Below are 20,500 nucleotides of genomic sequence, written 5' to 3' on the forward strand. Positions count from 1 at the left end.
AAGAAGGCTGACTCTTTCTCTCTAATATTATATACACTTGTCCCTCCATATTCACAAGACCCCTGGGAATGTTGAAAAACTGCAAATAACAAAAGCACCATGTTTTTACCTGAGAGGACACCTCTCTAGGAATCTCTAGGTCCTCCAGTGCAACTCTGTGGTCAACGCCCGACAAACACTGACCATAGAACTGCCCTGGAGGAGCTACAAAGGCCTAGTAGAGTATTCTCTCTAGGAATAATCTCTAGGTCTTTCAGTGCAACTTTTAGCTAAAGTTGACCATGGAGTTGCACTGGAGGACCTAGATATTCCTAGAGAGAACATATTAACCAAATCCATGAATAATCAAATACGTAAATATCAAAGCTGCAAATATGGAGGGATGGGTGTGTATGAGTGTGTGTGTGTGTGTGTGTATATATATATATATATAAAACACAAAAAGTAAAAAAATGGTGCTTACATGTACAATATAGTAACAGGAATAAGGAGTAACACATATATTTTGCAACTCCTTATTCCTGTTATGATATTCACAGAATCCTAGTGCTGGAAGAGACCCCAAGGGCCATGCAGTCCAGCCCCATTCTGCCATGCAGGAACTCTCAATCAAAGCCTCCCCATTGACAGATGGCCATCCAGCCTCTGCTTAAAGACCCCAAGGAGGGAGACTCCACTGCACTCCCAGAAAGAGATCATACATTGAAGAAAGAAAACAATTATTGAGGAGTAGGAGTAACATTAAGGGGGGGGGGGAAATCATACTCCAGAGTAGGGCAGGGAGTAACCCCAAAGTCATCATTACTCCTCAGCCCTGATTTAAGAAGAAGAAAAAGGCACACTCTCTCAGCCTCAGAGCATCCTCTGGGGCGAGGCCATGAGTCTGGACAGGAGGCGGCAAAGGGAGGCCTAGCTCTCCAAGCGGAGGAAGGAACGGATGTGAGCGGAACCCTTCTGCTCTGGGCCTTGTTCCGGCCGGGGCCCGGAGGAGGAGGCTGAGGCGCCGGGCGGCCATTTCGAGGGCGGAGGGGCCGCTGAGCGCTGGGAGGCGATGCTGCTGGTTCTGTCGGAGGAGCACAAGGAGCACCTGGGCTTCCTTCCCCGGGTGGAGGCCCAAGGTACGGGCCAGGCTCGCGTCCGGGCCTCCTCCATGCTTCATGGCCTGCTCTCCACGGGAGGAACTCCCGAAGCGCCTTGGTCCTGAGGAGCAGGGCTAAGGAGGACGGGGCTTGCATTTACAGGAGGGTGACCTGGGGTCCTCCTTTTCCAGGACGCGTCCTCCATCTTCATCACCTGCTGTCCGGGAGGGATGCCCCAAGAAGCACGAGTTCATATTGAGAGCAGTGTTTCTGGCTCAGGTCGAGCAGAGGCGCCCTTTCCCTCCTTTCCCTCCCCGTCTTCTCCCCAGGAGGGATTCCCAAAGGGCCTCCATTAGGGCTCAGAAGCATGCATTTACCTTTATATTCCTCTTTCCAGCTTTTATTTTCTGTCCAGGAGGAGTTTCCAAAGAGCCTCCGATTTGAGGAGGGTTAAACAGCATGGATTCACATTTGCATGAGTGTTTTTAGCTCAGGGTGACCAGGCGTCCTCCTTTTCCAGGGCACGTCCTCCATTTCATGACCTTCTGCCCAGGAGGAATTCCAAAATTACTCAGTTTTGAGTGGGACTAAGAAGCACAAGTTTGTGTTTCTGTCAGTGTTTTTAGCTTTCATTTCGTCGCGTTCTCCATTTTCCCCTCAAAAGCATTTTGCGGTGCCAGGATGCCATGCAAAAAAAGCCCTGAACAAACCCTCATATAAACATAAATGGATCCATCGTAGTCACACCCAAAATGGAGGACATTTTGGAATTCCTTTCAGGGCAGAAGGCTGAAAAGTAGAACTTGTCCTGGAAAACGAGGAGGACGTCTGGTCACCTTGCGATGGGGTCACAGGCAGCCTCAAACAGGCACGCTTCTTGTGCCACCCCACCGTACCCACCATTTATTACAGTGCAAAATCTGTGTACATTTTCTTGGAATTACCAGTGCGTTTCGTTGATGTTATTATTGTTATTGTTGTTAGCTGCCCTTGAAAGGACCTCGGCACATGGCGATCCTGTGAGTGAGACACCTCCAAGACCACCTGTCCTCCACCACTCTGCTTAAGTCTTGCAGATCCAGGCCTGCGGTTTGAGTAAATGCCATTGTGGTTTAGTGGTTTGAGCGTTGGACTACAACTCTGGAGACCAGGGTTTGATTCTCAGCTCAGCCTTGAAGCCCACTTGGGCAAATCACACTCTCTCAAACCACCTCTGAAGAAACTTGCCAAGAAAACCCCATGATTCATCTTAGGGGTGGTCTTATGATCACCATAAGTCGGAAATGACCAGAAGGCACACAGCAACAACAAGTCGAGCCCAAAGAACAACTCTGGATACCTGAAAAAATGAGCCTAAATCCCATTGCTAGTTCCAGCCAGAACCAACTGAATCCATGGGGACTTTCTGCCTACCAAATCAAATATTTGCTTTAGTTATCCTCTGTGCAGTTATGACAGATATTTGACTTTCAGCTTTTAATTATGATAAGAACACAAAAGCACAGGATGTGTGGCTCTTGGGATATTGTTTGACTGTAGCTCTTGCAAGCCTTGGTTAGCATAGCTAATGGTGAAGTGTGATGGGCACTGCAGTACAAGAATATATGAAGATGCACATATTCTTTCTGATGCCTGTTATCACAGTAATCCTTAACATGTCATTGCAAGGTAGTTCAGTGTTATAATTCTCTTGTTGCACGTGCATGCCACACTAGAAAATGAGCAGCTGCTACACAGCCACCATGTACATAGAAAAGGCAATATTTGATATGGGAACTTCAGAATTCATAGGATCATAGAATTGGAAGAGACCACAAAGGCCATCCAGTCCAACCCTCTGCCATGCAGGAATACAGAAAGCACTCCTGACAGATGGCCATCCAGCCTCTGTTTAAAAACTACCCAAGTGGTCATGTTCAGAAAATAACTACATGTTGGGAAGACATTGTAGCTGTTACTAATATGCATCTCTGGTAGTATGTCCCCGCAGTCAGCATTTCCTTGCTCCAGGCCCAGTTCATTAGTTTCCTTTTCTGGAATGGGGGCAATAACATCAAGTGTGACTAGTAGAGATGTGGGTCATTTACCCCTATAAGCTAGTAAGATCTTGAACCACTATACCACAGCCTTCTCATTGGTGTAGCGACAAAGCCTTTCTAGTGTGGTCTGTATGTGTGCTATATATAGGTGATTTCTTTAAAGAAGCAAATACCAAATAATATATTCTTTTTGGTAATTTTAAAAAATGTTTTTATTGCAATTTTGAATTATTGAACATAAGTAAGAAAAACAGCACCAATTTTAGTTTTCCCCTCCCTTAAAAAAACTCACTAAGAAGGCAAACTTCAAAAGACCATATTTTCACAGGCATAGTAACAAATAATAAATGGTGTACATTTATAAATGACAGTATTCTTCAGGGTATTTTGTGATTTGGTTCTCTCTCTTTTAAATTTAAAAACCCTGAAATAATGAGGATGAACAAGGATAACACTGTAAAAATAATAGAGTAAGGCAGCATCTTAAAAATGAACACAGTTATTGTGGTTAACTTTTCCTTGGCCTGGCCTATTTTGTCAGATGCATGAAATTCAGTTGTCTTCCATTGCAGAACTATACGTTTTTTTGAGAGATTATACTAGAAATGATGAAATGGCAAACCATTGCAGGAACTCTTCACCTTCATAAAACGCTTTCTCACTGACTTCAAGATTGTTGTTGTTAGCTGCAGTCAAGTCAGCTCCAACTTACAGTGACCCTATCATCAACAGGTTTTGCAGACACAGGGCTGTGGCTTCCTTGATAGAATTTTTGTTGGCGGTGTGTGCCTTCAAATAATTTCTGGCTTATGGTGACCCTAAGGCAAACCTATTATGGGGTTTTCTTGGCAAGATTTATATTTATGTTCAGAGGGGGCTTCTGATTTCTTCACACACTGCTCAGTTCTGCTATTTCTCTTTCCAATCTTCCTTTGTAGTTCTTTTGTTCAAGGGCCACTGTTCTGAATTACAAAGAATACTTAAATACTTAAAATGGCAAAATCAAGATTTGCTTTTTGGAATTAATATTTTTTTTAGATGTGGATGCTTCAATCCATGGATAAGGAATCTGTGGATATGGAGGACCGAATATGGTTGGTTTCTTGTATTCGATTGCTAGAAGTCCCCTACTATAATCCTGTTCCAGTGATGAAGGAATATGCATGTGTTGATGAAATTATTCTGAAATTCTGTAATGTTAAACTGAATGAGAAACTGTGGATACAAGGATGTTGTGGTACTTCATAATACTTCACTGGTACTGTGTGTATGCCTGTTCTTGGACATTTTCAGCATTGTATGAATTAACATTTGTACATTAAGAATCAGGTTCACTATGTACAGTGGACTGAAAGCTGTTTTATGCTGTCTTCTCCCAAGGGGGGCCTGTTTTATATGATTGAGCCATAATAATGACTATAGTCTGAAAAAGATTGTTTTATTTTTGTTTGTTTGTTTTCTTTTCAGTTGTCAGTGAATTTGGTCGTATTGCTGTGGAGTTCTTAAGAAAAGGCACAAACCCCAAGATCTATGAAGGAGCAGCAAGTAAGAATGAGTGGGTTGCTACTGAAGGAGTAATACTTTCTTAGGACTTCATAGCAGTAAGAGTAATGATGGTATTGATTATACTGATACTTTGCTGTAGACAAGGTTGGTTCAACAATCCATAGTTTATTGCACTGGAAATGGTGCCTATGCCCAAGGTAGTTAATAATTCTGTTTTAATTAGTATCTGGTTCCACAAATTTCCCACACTTTTAAAAAAAACATTTGTAACATTTTTATTGATACTTTGTTTTCTGTGGGCAATAATTAAAGGAGGCTTGCTTCTAAAGGCAGGGGAGGAGGGGGGAAACACCTGTGGATTGGGTTCTTATCCTGGAACCAATTTTGTAACAGGGGCTCAAGTATGACTGTTGTCTAGATCTCTGCATCTTTCATATATTACAAAACATAAACATAGCTGATGCTTTGTAGATGTTAGACTATTGGACTTGTATAAAGTCTGCTAAAATGTACTAAACTTTCATTGATGCTGTGGAGCAGTCTGAGTATTGACTCTGTGTTGATAGTCTGTGTATTCAGAAAAGGCACATGGTGCGATCACCCCAGGGAGCCCCATTAAAATCTATATGGGGTGACAGTGACATATTTCAGTGCTTCCTATGTGAAACAGCAATATGAAGAAATCTAAGATAATCTAGATCTCCTCTGAACCATATTAGTTCTTCACAAATGTGGAATTTATGGCATAGGGAAGCATTCAGTAAGACTGTCCAACCTGTATTCTGAAGTAGTGCAGTAAAGATAGGGCTTACTCACATTCTTTTCTAATGGATTCTAAAGATTTGGCAGGAGTTTAGGATAGGACATAAGAACTATTTATTGAAGTCCTGACCTCCAGCAGTTCTTGTGTATGCTTCAGCAGAATAGTCCAAACTGTCTGCCTCTAGTTGACATTTAGCACTGATAGTTTACAAGTGCTGAAACATATACTGACATATGAATGCAGGCCTGTGAAAAGTTTAATGGTACTTACCCCCTACTAACTAGTGAGTCTTGCTACCAAGCCTGTTTTAACAGAGATGTGTCAGCTTGCATATCATACTAGATCAGCAACGCTATCACAAATCCATATGTTGTACTTTTTGGGATTCTCTATTTTCTTTTTTCAGGAAAGCTTAATGTTAGTAGTGAGACAATTCAACATGGAGTAGAAGGATTAACATATCTTCTCACTGAGAGTGCCAAACTAATGGTAAGTGTGACAAGAGTCTTCTTATGACAAGTGTCTTCTTATATCTTTGAAATCAGAAAAGGCATCAGTTCTGCAAAAATGTGGTGTTTCAGGTGAAAGCTCAGAAAAGTTGGCATACACTCAGTGGAGTATCTCCCATGTAGAGTTGCTAATCTTATAAAACTAGCCCTGTGACTTTCTAGGTTACCTCACTACACTCTTATAGTGCTGCTAATCCACTTTTATAGCTCTGGCTGCTTCCTGTTGCATTCTGGGATTGGCAGTTTAGAAGAGCATTTAGAATTCTTAACCAGAAAGCTCTTAAGTCTCAATGAACTACAAGCCTCAGAATGCAACAGGAGGCAGCCAGAGCAGTAAAAGTGGAATGGCAGCACTATAAGAGCGTAGTGCAGTAATGTGGTCTTAACAGTAGCATTTAATATTTACCTTCTTGCCGCTGATTTGTAGATGAGACATATTTCATATTAGAAAATGCAATCTTTACAGATGATAACACAGAAGTTAGGCACCAGTAAAACAAGAACAGAAGCCATCAAAAATTACATATTATCCTTCTTATTTTTACTTTTTAGATCTCTGAGATAGATTTTCAAGACTCCATACTTGTACTAGGTTTCCCTGAAGAGTTGAATGCCTTATTACTTCAGATATATCTTGATAACCGGAAGGAGATCCGAAATATTCTGAGTGAACTAGCACCAAAACTTCCCAGTTACCACAATCTTGAATGGAGACTAGATGTGCAGGTAAGGTTATCAATCTATAGTAAATATCCACAGCTCTGTTTTAGTTTGTCACAACACCATGCATGTCTTTTAACAGGTTGAAGGTGATGCTTTCAAAATTATAGAGGCAGTAATAGTATTAATCATACATGGTTATGCATATCATTATTCATAATAGGGCACTAGAAAGCAAACTATGAAGTTATTTATCCCCTGATTTGCCAGTACAGTGCCATTTCATGTAAGCCTATATGAATTTTGAAACTGTAGCTTCATGTTAAGATATAAAAGTAAAGGTGTCCCCCTTTGACAAGTTTGTCAAGTCATGTCTGACTGTAGGGGGCAGTGTTCCTCTTTGTTACTCAGCTGAAGAGCCAGCGTTGTCAAAGACTACTCTGAGTCATGTGGCCAGCATGACTGCACTGAACGCTGTTTACCTTCCCAACGAATGGTACCTATTTATCTACTTGCATTTGCATGCTTTCAAACTGCTGGGACTAGCGATGGGAGCTCACCCCATCGTGCAGCGCTTGGGCCTCAAACTGCCACCTGCTGATCTTGCAATCAACAGACTCAGTGTCTTAACTGCTTGAGCCACCCCGTAAACCCTTTTGTAAATTTCCCATCTCTCTGTCAGTATTAACCTTAGCCAGTGAAACAGAAATCCATTTTCTCATAAGCAAATGTGCTGGCATGTTGATATAAATACATTTGTTCTGATGGAGTAAAAAAAATCCAGAGCTTTCAATAAGCTATTAAAATTTAAGTCTAATGAGAACTTTAAAACAGAAATAAAAAATAAGTTTGATTTTAACAAGCTCAAGAAAAGGTGAAATATGCAAGCTGGTCTCTAATAATAATCATCAACTTAGATGCAGTCTGTTTTGAGCTGAGAACTACAGTGCGTCCTTGGTATACACGGGGGATCTGTTCCGGACCCCCCTGCGTATACCAAATTCCGCGTATGCTCAAGTCCCGTTGTCCCCAATGGCGGCGCGCATGCACGCGCACCGCCATTGGGGACAACTTCCCTCCCTCCCCTCTCCTCCCCCAACTCTTTCCCTCCCTCCCTCCCTCCCTCCCTCCTTACCTTTTCGTCGCCGGGGGCCCCCGTCGCTGCTGCCGCCGCCGCCACCACCACCGCCTCAGCCGGAGCCGGGGGGAAGGCCGGGTGGCGCCGCCACGGCTGACGGGGGAAAGGCCGGGCGCTGCTCCTGGAGGACTCCAGGAGCAGAGCCCGGCCTTTCCCCTGGCTGTAGCCGCGGAGGGAAGGCCTCTGGCGCTGGAGGACCAGCGCCACAGGCCTCCCCTCCGTCGCCACGACTGACGGGGGAAAGGCCGGGCTCTGCTCCTGGAGTCCTCCAGGAGCAGCGCCCGGCCTTTCCCCCGTCAGCCGTGGCGGCGCCGCGGCGAGGAGGAGGAGGAGGAGGCCGAGCGCCTGGGGCCTCTTCGGACCCCACTCCGCTGGCGCCTGCACCTCAATGCAGGGGCCGAGTGGCGGACTGGAGACCAAGAGGCCTCCAGCCCACCCACCCCGGCCCTTGCAGAGAGGTGCTGGCGGTGGCGGCGGCAGAGTGGGGGCCGAAGAGGCCTCTGGCGCTGGTCCGCCGCCGCCGCCGCCACAGAAGGGCCGGGTGGCAGGCTGGAGGCTTCTTGGCCTCCAAAACCCCCACCCGGCCTTCCCCCCGGCTCCGGCTGAGGCGGTGGTGGTGGTGGTGGCGGCGGCGGCGGCAGCAGCGATGGGGGCCCCCGGCGACGAAAAGGTAAGTAAGGAGGGAGGGAGGGAGGGAAGGAAGGAAGGAAGGAAAGAGTTGGGGGAGGAGAGGGGAGGGAGGGAAGTTGTCCCCAATGGCGGTGCGCGTGCACGCGCGCCGCCATTGGGGACAAAATCCCCGGATTTGCCATGCGCGTATGCTTAAATCCGCGCATGGCAAATCCGCGTATAAGGAGGACCTACTGTAGAACAAATCACATACATGAGTAACCGTACAAGTGTACACACACAGTAAATCTACATGGCTTAGGTTTGGAATAGGCAGGGGGACTCCAACAGCTATAACTTGTGAAGGCTCAGACAGTTTTCATGATTCCCCAAGTTTTTTTTTCCTAGAAAGGATGCAGTTTATCTCAGATTCTCTTTTCTCCCTCTTCTTCCTTTCAGCTATTGAAACTCATGGCACAAACATGAACTGATCACATTGCCTCAATCTGATCTATCCCACAAGGTTGTTGTGAGGTTAAAAAGTTGAGGAGAGCCATGTATGTATTGTCCTGAGCTGGGAGAAGAAGTAGGATATACATGTAACTTAGAAATTAATAAATTAGACTAGCTTGGAATCTGAAGTGATGAGCCAGACAAGTGAGAAGGTAGATTGCATCTTGCTTTAATTAGTGGCCTAACTTGCAGGCTGAATTTCGTTACAAGGCAGCAGTTGCCAATATACAAAATATACTACATATATTTTCCCCCACTTGATCGTCCACGGAAAAGCGGTATACAAATAAAGCTGCTTGTTGTTGTTGTTGTTGTTGTTGTTATTATTATTATTATTATTATTATCATCCTGCTTCTCCCCCACCATAAGAAGCCTATCAGCAATAATTTGCAGTTAACTAGAGCCAGGGTAGCATAGTGATTTGAGTGTTGGACTAGGACTCTGGAGACCAAGATTTGAATCCTGGCTTAACCATGTAAACTCACTAGGTGACCTTGGGCTAATCACACTTTCTCAGCCTCAGAGGATGGCCAAGGCAAACCCCCTCTGAAGAAACTTGCCAAGAAAACCCAATGATTCGTCTTAGGGTTCATCTTAGGATCATTATAAGTCAGAAATGACTTGAAGATACAACAACAACAAGAAGTCAAGACCAAAAAACAACTCGAGATTCCTTAAAATATGGGCCTATATCCCATTGCTAGTTACAGCTAGAACCAGCTTAATCAATGGAATTTATACCACTTGGCAATTGATTCAGTGGACCTATTCTCTTTGGAATTAGCAATCATACTTAGGCCCAAGGCAATGTGTAACGGAGGTCATAATAGTGAGGATAATAGTGAGCTTTCATTTTTATTCTTGTTTTTCCTCCACTCTATATATAGTTGTCCTTTTGAAACATAGGTTGGATGCCACTGATTATACAAAAAATGGAATAATAGGCAAAACTGTAAAATATTAACATACCTTCCTGTAACAGCTACATTATGAAATAAGTTACTTAGAAATATGTTTCTGTTACTGGTATTTGAAGAATATATCTGCATTTTAAATCTTACTACTACTTTATTTCCCTTAAACTTTTTCATTTAAACAGCTTGCCAGCAGAAGTCTTAGACAACAGATTAAGCCAGTGGTGACTCTAAAGCTACACCTTAATCAGAATGGAAAACAGACCACCCAGATATTACAAACTGACCCAGCAACGTTGCTCCATCTGATTCAGCAACTGGAACAAGCTTTGGGAGAGATGAAAACAAATCACTGTAGACGAATAGTACGCAACATCAAATAGCATTGTCATCTGAGTAAATTGACAGAATTATAGAGAACAATTTTGCAAAATGCAATTCATTTTAGCCAGTCAAAGCACTTTTTTCAGCCAGTGTCACAAAACATTATTATAGGCTGAATTTACTTGGGTGCTAATATTATACTGCCATATGCAAGTTGGAACAATTGGGATAAACTTTAAGCAGATGTAAATTAATTAATTGATCATGTGAGTTTCTTTAATTTTATGTTCAGTGACCTTTTGCATAGCAGACATCACTGTTTGTTGGTATGATGACTAATTTTTTTCCTTCATCTGTTAAGAATAAAAAACTCAAAATTGTATCTGTCTTTGTCATCACATTGATTTCCTGCAATTATTTTATTTTTCTTGGGAAGGTTATTACTGAGTAATATGGAAAGGATCATCTTCATACCATAACTGCTCACTGATGGTACTGTGTAAAAGGAAAGAACAGCAACTTCTGGTGAAAACTATTGTGTTCAAATAAATAACAATTTCTTTTTGTTTCTTTCCACACTAGAAGTATGTTGAATGAATGCCCAGGAGAATCCTGAAAGTAAAAAGCAGTTGATTTTGTCCACTTTCTGTGCGGGTTAATTCCAGATTAATGCTCAATGCCCCCAACATTGTGTGAAAACATGCCTGCTTTTGCGGGATTTGTAGGTCAAAATCACCACTTTGAATTGTACCTGGAAACATACAGGCAGCTAGCAAAGCTGTTGTAACAAGAAAATTGTATGTTCCCTGTAGCCAGCCCCAGTTAGCAATCCAGCTGGAGTTCTTTGGACCAGTTGAGGCAACCCCACATAAAGGGTGTTACAGTCATCCAATTGGAATGTAACTAAGGCTGCATCCACACTGCAGAAGTAATCCAGTTCCACACCACTTTAACTACTATGGCTCAATGCTGTGGAATTCTGAGAACTAATTTTGTGCGAGATTTAGACTTCTCTGTCAGAGAACTCTGGTGCTGCAACAAATTGCAGTTCTCAGAATTCCATAGTGTTGAGCCGTGACAGTTAAAGTGGTATAAAACTGGATTATTTCTGCAGTGCAGATGCAGCCTAAGGCATGTGTCACTGCGGCCAGATATGGCATCTCAAGGAATGAATGTAGCTAGTGCAAATCCACTCCTGACCACCAGTGAAAACAGCTTTCAGGCTCAGAGTTGAATGCAGGAACACACACAAGCTGGGAACCTGCGTTTTCAGGGGTAGTGTAACCCCATCCAGCACAGGCTGAATTCTTATTCCCTGATCTGCCTTTCAGCTGACCAGGAGCTTCTCCATCTTGTCTGGATTAATTCTCAATTTATTCACCCTCATGCAGTCCATTACTGATGACAGGCACTGATTTAAGACCAAAACAGCTTCCTGAGCTTGTGGAAAGGAGTAATAGAGGTAGGTCTCATCAATATACTGATGGTATCAAACCTCAAAACACTGGAAAATCTCGTTGCAGTTTTATGTATACAGTCGTTTTTGCGTTCTGGACACACACACACCATGAAAATGGAGACTTGCACTTATTCAAGCCCCATAGGCTTGAATGGGGCAAGTCTTCACGCGTGCGCACAGGGCACACACCACTGGGGTGCACCCCACTGCGCATAATGGAGGTCGCCCCTCTGTATAATCAAGTGTGCGGATCTCAAGTCTGCAAGAAAGGAGGGGTGACTGTATATTAAATAGCATGGGGGGGGGCAGAACTGAGCCCTGAGGGACCCCACAGGCCAATGGCCAGGGTGTCAAGCAGAAGTATCCCAACACCACCTGGGTTTGCCCTTCCAAGAAGGAGTGAAGCCACTGTAAAACAAAGTTCCTAGTGTTCCCAAGTCCCAACACAAAATGTCTGCAAGAGGGAAAAGCAGAGAGTGTGTAAGGGTGTGTGTGTTAGCACCAATGCATGAAAACTAAATAATTAAATTAAAAAATCTGTGTGCTAATTCACTTAAGCTTCCAAAATCACACCGAATCTGGTGCCTTTAGGGTATTAAGTTGATTTGCTGTTGCATGCCTTCAAGTCCTTTCCGATTTATGGTAACCCTAAAGCAAACCTATGAGGGTTTTCTTGGCAACTTTCTGCAGAGCACATTTGATATTGCCATCCTCTGTGGCTGAGAGATTTAAGCTGGCAGGGGACTTCTAAATAAAGGCTATTGATGTTCAATGATAGCTGTAAATTGTTCTCCCTTAGCTCTGTAAAGCACTTTACAGGAAAGGCAGAGAAACCATGCTGATGCCCTTTGAAATTGTAGATTAAAATGAGCATGTTTTTATTGCAGGGCCCAAATACCCTCAAGCATGAGATCCTGTCTGATCTTGGAAGCTAAAGAGGGTGAGCCAAGGTTAGTACTTAGATTGTAGACCAATTAATATCAAGTGCTGTAGGCTATGTTTCAGAGCAAGGAACTGGCAAAACCACCTCTGAGTATTCCTTGCCTAAGAAAACCCTATGAAATTCATGAGGTCATCATAAGTTGCCGGGCGACACAAAGGCATTTGCAGGCACATAGACACACATAGCAGGCTCCATATAGGATGCAAACAGCACGTCTAACAAGTTTGTTCTGGATCACAGAAAGATGTAGAAAAGACTTGGCGCTAGGGAATCCTGTGAATTGTAATTTATTGTGGCACCAGAGCTGTCTGATCAAGAAAGCTAAATGTCTTACAGTTCCCAGAATTCCTAGCATTGAGCCATGGCAGTTAAAGCGGTGTCAAACCAGATTCTTTCTCCAGTGAGGACAGAGGTATTTAAGGAGGCAGAACCTGGCTAGTCTCTAATGATGGCTTGGGGGTTGAATACTGGGGACAAGAGATATAGGACAAAAACACACTGTAGAAATAATCCAGTTTGAGACTACTTTAACTGCCCTGGCTCAATGCTAGGGAATTCTTGGAGCTGTAGTTTTGTGAGACATTTAGCCTTATCTGTCAGAGAGCGCTGGTGCCACCACAAACTACAATTCCCAGGATTTCCTAGCACTAAAACGGGGCAGTTAAAGAGGTCTCAAACAGGATGATTTCTGCAGTTTGTTTCTGACCTAAACATTTTGAATCAATTATGGAAGTGTCGAAGCACTATTCAACAACTGATTCAGTGGATGTACAGTGGGCCCTCCACATTTGCTGGGGTTAGGAACACAGAACCCCCATGAATGTGGAAAAAACGCAAATAAAAAAAAAAAACCCACTATTTATTTAACCTGAAAGAATATCTCTCTAGAATCTCTGGATCCTCTGGTGCAACTCTATTGTCAACATCTACCAGAAATTGACCAAAGAACCACTCTAGAGGAATTACAAATGACTACAGAAGTGTTTTATCTAGTTTTTGCCTGTAATCTCTAGATCCTCCAGAGCAATTCTATGGCCAACATCCAGCAGAGTTGCACTGGAGGACCTAGAGATTCCTAGAGAGAACATATTAATCAAATCTCCTAATAATTAAATCTGCAAACGTCAAAACTGCAAAAGCGCAGGGTCAACTGTACTTTATCTGGGATGAACAATGCAGCAATCTTATAAAAGGAGTGCTCCAGAAAGTCACTCCCGTCCTCCCATGTCCATTAGGCGATCTTTCCAAGCGTTAGATTGGTGGAACCTATAACATAAAAATGTAAATTGGGAATATGAGTATGGCAGATGAAACTCCATCTATCTCTATGTGCATCTGGCTGTAACTAGAGTACATATATGTAGAGACATCTTGCAGCACTTTTGAGACTGAAAGAAAGAAGCTGTCAACCTGAGTTTTCATAGACTAAAGTCTACTTCCTCAGATGCATTTAGTGGAGTGGAAAACCAGGGACATATAGTGGGTCCTTGTTATCTGCTGGGGTTTGTTTCCAGGATCCCCTGTGGATACCAAAATCCATGGATGCTCAAGTCCCATGAAATACAGTGGCATAACAAAATGGTATCCCTTATATAAAACAGAAAATCAAGGATTTCTATTTAGAATTAATACTTTTTTCAGTATTTTCAAAACCTAGGTGCTTGCATAAAAAAAAAATCTGTGCATAAGGAGAGCTGACTATGTATGCCATTGGCGTGCTGAGCATGTCAACTCAAATTCAAAAGCCTTTGTGTATGATGTGGCAAGTCCAGTCTTAGTCTGTCCCCGGCTTTCCACTCCACCGAATGCATCTGAGGAAGTAGCCTGAATTGGAATTTATTTATTTTTAAATATTTTCAATCCGTGGATGCTTGAATCCATGGATTAAAAAAAAATCTGTGGATAAGGAGGGCCAATTGTATTATTATTATTTGGTCTGTGACAGTGGGGGGTGCGGACCGAACCAGGTGACAATTTAAGGGGGGGTAACACCACTGCTCCTCAAACACCTACATTTTGGCAGAAACAGGCTGTGGCATTCATCTGCTTCCCTTTCAAATGCTTTAAGAGATAGTGGGTGTGTGTGTGTGTTTTGGGGGGGGAGCTCTGTGGAAGGAGAAAGGAAAAGGCCCCAGGATTTTTTTTCAGATTAAAATTTCAAATTTTTATACACTGAAGAAGATCTTATAAAGGTAAACATGATCCAATGGGCAAGAGATTGAGGCACACATTACAGCTCGATCAATGGGAACAATCATGGAATAAAAGATTAAACTACTCTAGCAGTCAGGACGTAAGGGAAAACTTTTATAAAATTCTATATAGATGGTATTTATCACCAGATAAAATAAATAAAATATATGGTACCAGGAAAACACTGGTTGGAAATGGGAAAGAGAGAAGGCTACCTTCTTCCACTTTTGGTAGTCCTATGCAGAAGCAGAGAAATTCTGGAAAGAAATATGTATAAGAGTATAAAGGAGATATTGGGTATACAACCTGAGTTTAAACCAGAAATTTTACTTTTAAATATGTTAGAAGAAAATACAGAGAAAAAAATATGGAAATGTTATTTTTTATATGTTAACTTCAGCTAGATTGGTATATGCCAGATACTGGAAAGTGAGAAAAGATATATAAATCGATGAATGGATTATTAAACTGATAGACATGTTAGGAAACAGATATTCTGTCAAAAGAGTTAAAGAGGGAATTTAGGAAAACTAAAATGGATGAATGGGAAAAAGTACTTAAATATATAAAGAAGAAATGGAGGAAACACCTGTTGATAGAGCTTAAAGAATCAATAAGACTAAGAGTGAGAAGTTAATGTTTCATCAATTTATGGTATGGTTTACGTTATATTATAAATTTATAGTAAAATTATGGATACAAGAAGAGTAAACATTATAGAAACTTTAATTTAAAAGAAGATATACAGAAAAAAAGACAAACTAATGAATCGGCGAAGTCTTCGGAAGTCTTTTAGAAATACAAGATTTTAATTGTCTTATTGTGTGTATCTGTCTATTTGCTTTTGCGTGTTGTGTATTCAGTTATTTGTATTTTTGTTTTGTCTTGGAAAATAAAAAAACAAATTAAAATTTCAAATTTTAAACTTTTAATTTTTTCTTTTTAACAGCATCCCATTTTAACCAGCTCTTTGACATGTATATGTAAATACATTTAGGCTGTGTGTATGATACTGTCATTTGAAGGCAATAATAATAATAATAATAATAATAATAATAATAATAATAATAATTTATATGCCGCCTCTCCGCCAAGATCGAGGCGGCTTACAAAGCAAAATAAAACATAAGCAAAACATGAAATAATTATATATAAAATAATTATACTTTTAAATTTTGCTGGTTGCTTATGTCAGAACTGTTAGAATGACATTCAGCGGTATATACGGGAATTACAATTTATGAGTAGCATTAAGGCAGTGGTTCCCAACTTTCCCAATGCTGTGACCCTTTAATACCGTTCCCTCGTATGGTGATCCCCAACTGTAAAATTATTTTTGTTGCTACTTCCTAATTGTAATTTTGCTACGATTTCCTGACCCACAGGTTGAGAACCGCTGCATTCAGGTTGAGGTGGCGTCTCTTTTCCAAATGTTGCTGGTGGTTTCCATCAGAAGGACTAGTGTGGCATTCAGTGGGATGTACGGGGATTACGACTGACGGGGAATGTTCAAGGTTTCACATGAATTTCTCCAAAGTTTTTGAAATTCTGTTTACATCTTCTTTTATCTTTTTTTTCATTTAATTTTCTCTCCCCAAAAATGCATCTGAGGAAGTAGGCTGAAGTCTAGGAAAGCCAGCTTCTTTTCTTTCAGTCAGCCTCTAAAGGGGCTGCAAGATCTCTCCACATACAGGTTGGCTGATGATTACTATTATTATTATTATTACCCCAGACCCAGTCCTGTTTCCCGCTCTGGGCCCCACAGCAAACTCCAATTCCCAGAATTCCACAGCCTTGGAATTCCATAGCCTTGGTTAAAGCGGGGCCAAACCGGGTTATTTCTCCAGTGTGGATGCAGTGTGGGATGCTTGCCTTCCAGCTCCCGAAACCCACTGGCAGGAGGCTCCTCTTGGCCAGCAGAAGGAGGGGAAGCAAAGACAATGCTGGAAAAGTTAAAACAAGGGCAGAGCAGAGGAGGCCCAAGGCGGCCCAGCCCAGTCCGGCTCTGGAGGGGAGGAAGAGGAGGGCTGCTGGGGGACTGGCAGCAGCAGCAGCAGCAGCAGCAGCAGCAGCAGCAGCAGCAGCAGCAGCAGCAGCAGCAGCAGCAGCAGCAGCGTCGGTCCGGTCCCAGCCTCTGAGCTCATGAATAATGCAGCTGCCAAACTTTCTGCGCCGCCCAGGAGTGGCTTTTGGGGAGGAGGAGGAGGAGGAGGAGGCGAGGGGAGCTGAGTTGGGGCACTAGTTGCTTCGGAGGAGCAGGGATCCGGGTGGGGCTGCGTTGCAAAAGCTCCCCCTGCTCCCTCCTTTCAGGAAAGGCAACACCTTTTGCAGCTGAAGCCCTTTTCGGAACTCAACTCCAGGCTCCCGGGCTTTCAAGGCCAGGAAGACTCCAGAGGAAGGAAAGGGCCCCTCCAGCCCTGGCAGCCCCGCCTTCTCCCTCCGAACTTTCGCCGCGCCAACCACCTTCTGCCGCTGCCTTCGCCATCAGAACCTTCCAGGTCCGAACGTTCCAAACCGGAAACCTCTCCCGAATCGGAACGTTCGCAATCAGAACGCTGAGGATCTGAACGTTCTGCTCTTTGCTGCCGCTTCCCCCGCCTTTCTTTTCCTGGTTCACTTTCCTGGGGAAGCGTCCCATCTCCGCCTGCCTCGCTGGGAAAGAGCGGCCCCGGCCTCTGGGACCAAAAGCGGCCAAAAGGGTGGCTGTTGTTGTTGTTGTTTGGGTTTTGTTAGAGAGGAAGGGGCTGGGGACTTGAGGCTTGAAGGGCAGCTCGGGAGAAGGGAGGCTCCAGGAAGTTCCTTTGTAACTTTCTGTGGCTGGGAACTAGTTGGGAGAGCGCTTGGGTCCGGCCCAGATCACCCCCTTTGAGGCCGCTTTCACTGCCTTGGGCTCAGGGCTCCTGAGTCCTGGGAATGGGAGTTTCCTCTGGGACCAGGGCTCTCTGACTTCAGAGAAGGCTCCTTGTCTCAGAAAAGTTGTTTTGGGGGGAGAAGGTTGGCCGAAGGACGTTCCTTTTGACTGTTAATGATTCGGAACTAGTTGGGAGAGTGGTTTGGTCCTTTCCAAAGAATCTCTCTCCTTCTCTTCTCTCTAAGAGCTCTTTTGCTTTGCTAAACAACTATTCTGGGAGGAAGGGAGTTTGGACAAGTTTCCAAAAGGAGATCTAGGGCCTGGGGGCTTTGATTCGCTCCAGGTTCCTTTTCTTTTCTGGGGCTCCTCTGCTTTCCTCTTTTCTCTCTTTCCTGTCCTCTCCCTTGGGGTCCCTTCCAGGTGGGAGAATGAACCCCGCTCCGGTGCCTCCCCCTCCGCCAGGCCAGCAGGTCATCCATGTCACCCAGGACCTGGACACGGACCTGGAGGCCCTCTTCAACTCGGTCATGAACCCGACGCCCAGCTCATGGAGGAAGAAAATCCTGCCGGAGTCCTTCTTCAAGGAGCCGGACTCGGGGTCCCACTCGCGGCAGTCCAGCACCGACTCCGGCAGCCACCCGCCCCGCCTCAGCGCCATTGGGGCCCACCACGTCCGCTCCCACTCCTCGCCGGCCTCCCTGCAGCTGGGCCTGGGGGCCTCGGCCGCCGCCTCCTCCTCCTCCGGGGCCCTGGCTCAGCAGCACGCTCACCTCCGGCAGCAGTCCTACGACGTGACCGACGAGCTCCCCTTGCCCCCCGGATGGGAGATGGCCCTCACCCACACCGGCCAGCGCTACTTCCTCAAGTAAGCTTACCATATATACCCAACTAAGTCGACCTCATGTATAAGTCGAGGTCAGGTTTTGGGGCCATGACCCATGGATAGGTTGAGAGTAAAACCTGGAGGCTCATTCAGTGTATGTATGTGTGCCTATGGCAAGAGAGACTCTCATGGAGGCTTTTTGCTTCATCACTTCAGCCAGATGCACCGGCGGGAGGGGAACTCTTCAACAAATGCAGTATCAGTCAATCACCCAGGACTCTTTCTGCTTAGCTCTTTCTTGCTGAACTCCTCTCCTCTTGCTAAACTGCTATCACGTTTCCATAGTGACCCATAAATAAGTCTACTTGGGATTTTGGGGTCAGTTTCTGGGCATAAGTTTTTAGATTTCTACATGAGTACTGTATATACTGATAGCCCTTTCCATCTACATTCACCCCTCCACTTTTGTGGATTTGATTATTCACGGGTTTTATTAATACAGTTGGCCCTTCTTATACATGGATTTCTTATGCACAGATTCAAGCATCCATGGTTTGAAAATGTTAAAAAAAAAGTCTAAATTTCAAATATCAAACCTTGATTTTCCATTTTTTATAAGGGACACCATTTTGCTCTATCATTATGTTTAATGGGACTTGAGCACCCACAAATTTTGTTATCCACAGAGGACCTTGGAACCAAACCCCAGTGTATAACAAGGGTCTACTGTATGTTCTTTCTAGGAATATCTAGGTCTTCTGTGGTTAATCAAAAGGCACACTGAATGACCTATAGAGAACACTCCACTAGGCATTTATAGCCCCTCCAGCGCAATTCTATGGTACATGTCTAGCAGATGTTGACCACAGAGTTGCACTGGAAGACCTAGCGAGAACGCTCCACTTGGCATTAGTAGCTCCTCCAGCTCAATTCTGTGGTCAGTGTCTGGCAGATGTTGACCACAGAGTTGCACTGGAAGACCTAGAGATTCCACCTTAACATTAAAGTTACTCGTAAATCATAATTTCCATATACCACTGGATGTCACGCTAATAGTTTTGACATAAACAACTACCAAAATTTAAAATTATAACCTTCAAATTACAATACCATATGCACAGCCTAAATGTATTTACATATACATGGTGAAGATTTGGTTAAAATGGGATGATGTTAAAAGAAAATTTTAAAAGAATTTCAAAAATTTCAATTTGTTTAAAAAAATTCAAATTTTGAAAAATTTTGAAAACATAATGTTTTTGTCATTTGTGGTTTTTCCACATTCACGGGGGGTCCTGTGCCCCTAATCCCAATGAACGTGGAGGGATGAGGGTATTTCCTTCGTTTCTAGGCCACCTTTTGCCCCGAAGGGACCTGAGGCGACTCACAGACCAGTGGCATTCTTAGGGTTGATGTCACCTGGTGCAGGAACTCATGGTGTCACCCCCCCGCCATTGACCTCTTCCTCCCATTTCACACCATAAAGAATCCTTATCATGCTTTTTTGTGGAATCATAGAATATAATAGTGCCATTCTATTCGGCCTTGGTCAGGCCTCACCTGGAATACTGTATCCAGTTCTGGGTACCACAATTAAAAAAAGAGTTTGAGAAATTGGAGTGTGTCCAAAGGAAGGCCATCAAAATGGCGAAGGGACTGGAAACTATGCCTTATGAGGACATAATCAGGGAGCTGGGTATGTTTATCCTGGAGCAGAGTTGGTTAAGAAGTGATATGATAGTCCTGCTTAAGTATTTGAAGGGGTGTCACATTGAGGCTGGAACAAGCTTATTTTCTGCTGTGCCAGAGACTAGAACATGGAACAGTGGATGCAAGCTACAGGGAAAGAGATTCCACCTTAGCGTTAATGTTACTCGTAAATTGTAATTCCCATATATACCACTGTATGTCATGCTAATACAGTACACCTGCATCATAAGTGGGCGCAGCATACATCGCTTTCAGCTTATGCTGAAAGCCGCGTGCCAAAAGAAGCAATGGCATGCACGGCCGTGGTGGTGCACTGTGCTGCATGCACAAGCCCCATTGTTTTCAAGGGGGCTCAAGCATACGCAGTATTTCCCTTACACGGAGTGTGTGTGTATCTGACATGGATCCGCCCACGTAAGGGAAGGACGCACTGTAATTCTGACATAAACATCTAGCAGAATTTAAA

General features: G+C 43.7%; 2 protein-coding genes across 4 annotated transcripts in view; both read left to right on the plus strand.

Moving 5' to 3' along the window:
- The first annotated feature begins 933 nt into the window (after positions 1 to 933).
- COMMD2 (COMM domain containing 2) lies at positions 934 to 10,437 on the plus strand. 3 transcript variants are annotated; one of them, XM_089509065.1, is made up of 5 exons: positions 934 to 1,118; positions 4,586 to 4,663; positions 5,794 to 5,876; positions 6,449 to 6,622; positions 9,917 to 10,437. In XM_089509065.1, exons 1-5 carry the CDS (start codon positions 1,052 to 1,054, stop codon positions 10,112 to 10,114), a joined length of 600 nt encoding a protein of 199 aa, XP_089365191.1. In that variant the 5' UTR covers positions 934 to 1,051; the 3' UTR covers positions 10,115 to 10,437. The 3 variants fall into 3 exon arrangements, with proteins under 3 accessions (XP_089365191.1, XP_089365192.1, XP_089365189.1); XM_089509066.1 differs by lacking the exon at positions 934 to 1,118 and adding an exon at positions 1,144 to 1,358; XM_089509063.1 differs by lacking the exon at positions 934 to 1,118 and adding an exon at positions 1,384 to 2,003.
- Positions 10,438 to 17,519: 7,082 nt separating this feature from the next.
- Positions 17,520 to 20,500, plus strand: part of LOC149318131 (WW domain-containing transcription regulator protein 1-like) — a 108,206-nt gene continuing 105,225 nt past the window's right edge. The window contains exon 1 of the mRNA XM_089509067.1: positions 17,520 to 18,366. Coding sequence (XP_089365193.1) covers positions 17,930 to 18,366 — 437 coding nt within the window. The 5' untranslated portion in view covers positions 17,520 to 17,929. The remainder of the gene's footprint in view (positions 18,367 to 20,500) is intronic.

This window comes from Sceloporus occidentalis, unplaced genomic scaffold, assembly GCF_023333645.1.
Source record: "Sceloporus occidentalis isolate IW3139 unplaced genomic scaffold, rSceOcc1.0.p SCAF_2, whole genome shotgun sequence".
Lineage (NCBI taxonomy): Eukaryota > Metazoa > Chordata > Lepidosauria > Squamata > Phrynosomatidae > Sceloporus > Sceloporus occidentalis.

Coding starts and splice junctions, on each gene's coding strand:
- COMMD2 (XM_089509063.1), top strand. CDS start 1,922: ATGGGGTCACAGGCAGCCTCAAACAGGCACGCTTCTTGTGCCACCCCA. Junction 4,664..5,793: donor GATCTATGAAGGAGCAGCAA/GTAAGAATGAGT, acceptor TTCTTTTTTCAG/GAAAGCTTAATGTTAGTAGT. Junction 6,623..9,916: donor AATGGAGACTAGATGTGCAG/GTAAGGTTATCA, acceptor TCATTTAAACAG/CTTGCCAGCAGAAGTCTTAG.